Source organism: Fulmarus glacialis, unplaced genomic scaffold, assembly GCF_000690835.1.
Source record: "Fulmarus glacialis isolate BGI_N327 unplaced genomic scaffold, ASM69083v1 scaffold3635, whole genome shotgun sequence".
Taxonomy (NCBI): Eukaryota; Metazoa; Chordata; class Aves; order Procellariiformes; family Procellariidae; genus Fulmarus; species Fulmarus glacialis.
The window spans coordinates 12,268-13,978 of NW_009214763.1; the positions used below are offsets into that span (position 1 = coordinate 12,268).

The 1,711-nt window shown below is 39.7% G+C and overlaps 1 protein-coding gene across 1 annotated transcript in view; it reads left to right on the top strand.

Moving 5' to 3' along the window:
• ZNF365 (zinc finger protein 365) overlaps positions 1-1,711 on the top strand; it is a gene marked incomplete at its 5' end in the record, with an annotated part of 17,870 nt that overhangs the window by 12,255 nt on the left and 3,904 nt on the right. Inside the window, 1 exon segment of the mRNA XM_009578676.1 lies at positions 1,418-1,455. Coding sequence (XP_009576971.1) covers positions 1,418-1,455 — 38 coding nt within the window.

Below are 1,711 nucleotides of genomic sequence, written 5' to 3' on the forward strand. Positions count from 1 at the left end.
GTTTTATCCACATGACTTCCAAAGAACATTCCAGTTTAAATGAATACCCCATGCTGCCTATGCTAAGTTACTGCTCATCGTGGGAGGTGAGAGGAAAGGCATTTGATCATGCCCAGCACTGAACAGGTATGTAGTGGTGGAAAGCAAAGGTTCCCATAGCCACTTGGAAGACAAAGAACTTTAGGCAAGAGCTGAATAAATGTAGATGTGCCGAACAGGACATCTCAAACAGTGTCTGTGAGAACACTGAGGGGGACTGTAAAGATGGGCCTCAGTATTAAATCATCTCCCCCTGCTCTTAATGTGTTTACTGGGTTCCCTGGCTCAGCAGCGTCCCTTGGGGAAGGCACTGATTTTTGAGGCAGCTGCCCTGCTTTCTGAATGACTTCAGCATTCCTCTAAGGTCATCCATCCAAATATTGACCAGCCTGACCTTCAGGAGGTAATTACAGAAAAGCACACCATGAGATGGCTCCAGACTCCATCCAAGACGGATGACAAGCAAAGTTAGGCTGGGCAAAAATCCATCTGCAAAGTGTGGACAATACCAGGGACAGAGGGAACATTTACGAGAACGTAATCATTTTCAGAAGCCAGATCTGACTTGCTTGGCTCAGTGACTTCATTAAATGATATTCAAAGGCGCAATCTAGTAGCACTGATGGGAGATCAGTACAAAGAACCAATTTAGTACCCAGACTGATTTAGGCTGAGCTGGCATTAAACACCTCCTTTCCTGACCCCCCACTAAAAGAGGGACTAGACAAAGTGTTTCCACACTGTGAACCAAACTGTTGTAAAAAATGAAGTCATGCGAAGTTGTGCTGGCACTGAGGCTATGTTGTCCCTCGCTGGTCTCAGGATTAGGGGTGGGAAGGGAGAGAAATGCTTATGTTCTTGCCCTCCACCCTTCAGTGCTGCTGTAGGCAGAGCCAAGGGCTCATAGCTGGAGTTTCCTAGCCACTTGTGTAAAGGAAATGTATCACTGCAAAATTAAAGGCTCTGAGGGGAAGTTAATTTAATACAGCTCATTCAGGCACTGTCCCTTATTAATTATCTTGAACACAATAATTACTTCTCATTGTATCCATAGTGTTTAATCTAATGTGAAAGATATCTGTTCAGCCCACACTTCTTTAGCAATTTACTTTGATTATAGTTATGATAAAAATAATGGAGAAAAAAATCCAACCACTAGCAACTCACACGTTACGAATTTTAAAAACAGATGTAATAAGTTGGAGGAGTAATAATCTGTAAAAGGGGTTTTTTTTTCCCATTTCTTTCATGAATGTTCTTCTAGTTTTAACAGCAGGTGAGAAAGGAAATATGATTTTGAAGACTGCGTATATTTTATCCCTGTACTTTAATTACTTGCTAATGTAATATTAATAACCTGTTTCTATTTTCTTTGCAGTTTACAGACATTTCATTAAATAAGAAACCCAGATGCCTGTATGTATATCTTTTTATTTTTCTCTTACTTAAAGATACTAATTTGACATGCTTACATTTCTGCTTTTGCATTTCACCTTATCCAAAATGCTGAATCAGGTTGGGTTTGGATCAGGTTCTATACCTGAGTATGATCTATATTTATGTCATGTAATAGAGGAAAAACAGGTTTCTGCTAAATCAAAGCTAAAATCAGATACTCTGTAAAGAAAAAAAAAAGGAATAATTTTCTGTTAAATGAATGACTACTTCCTGC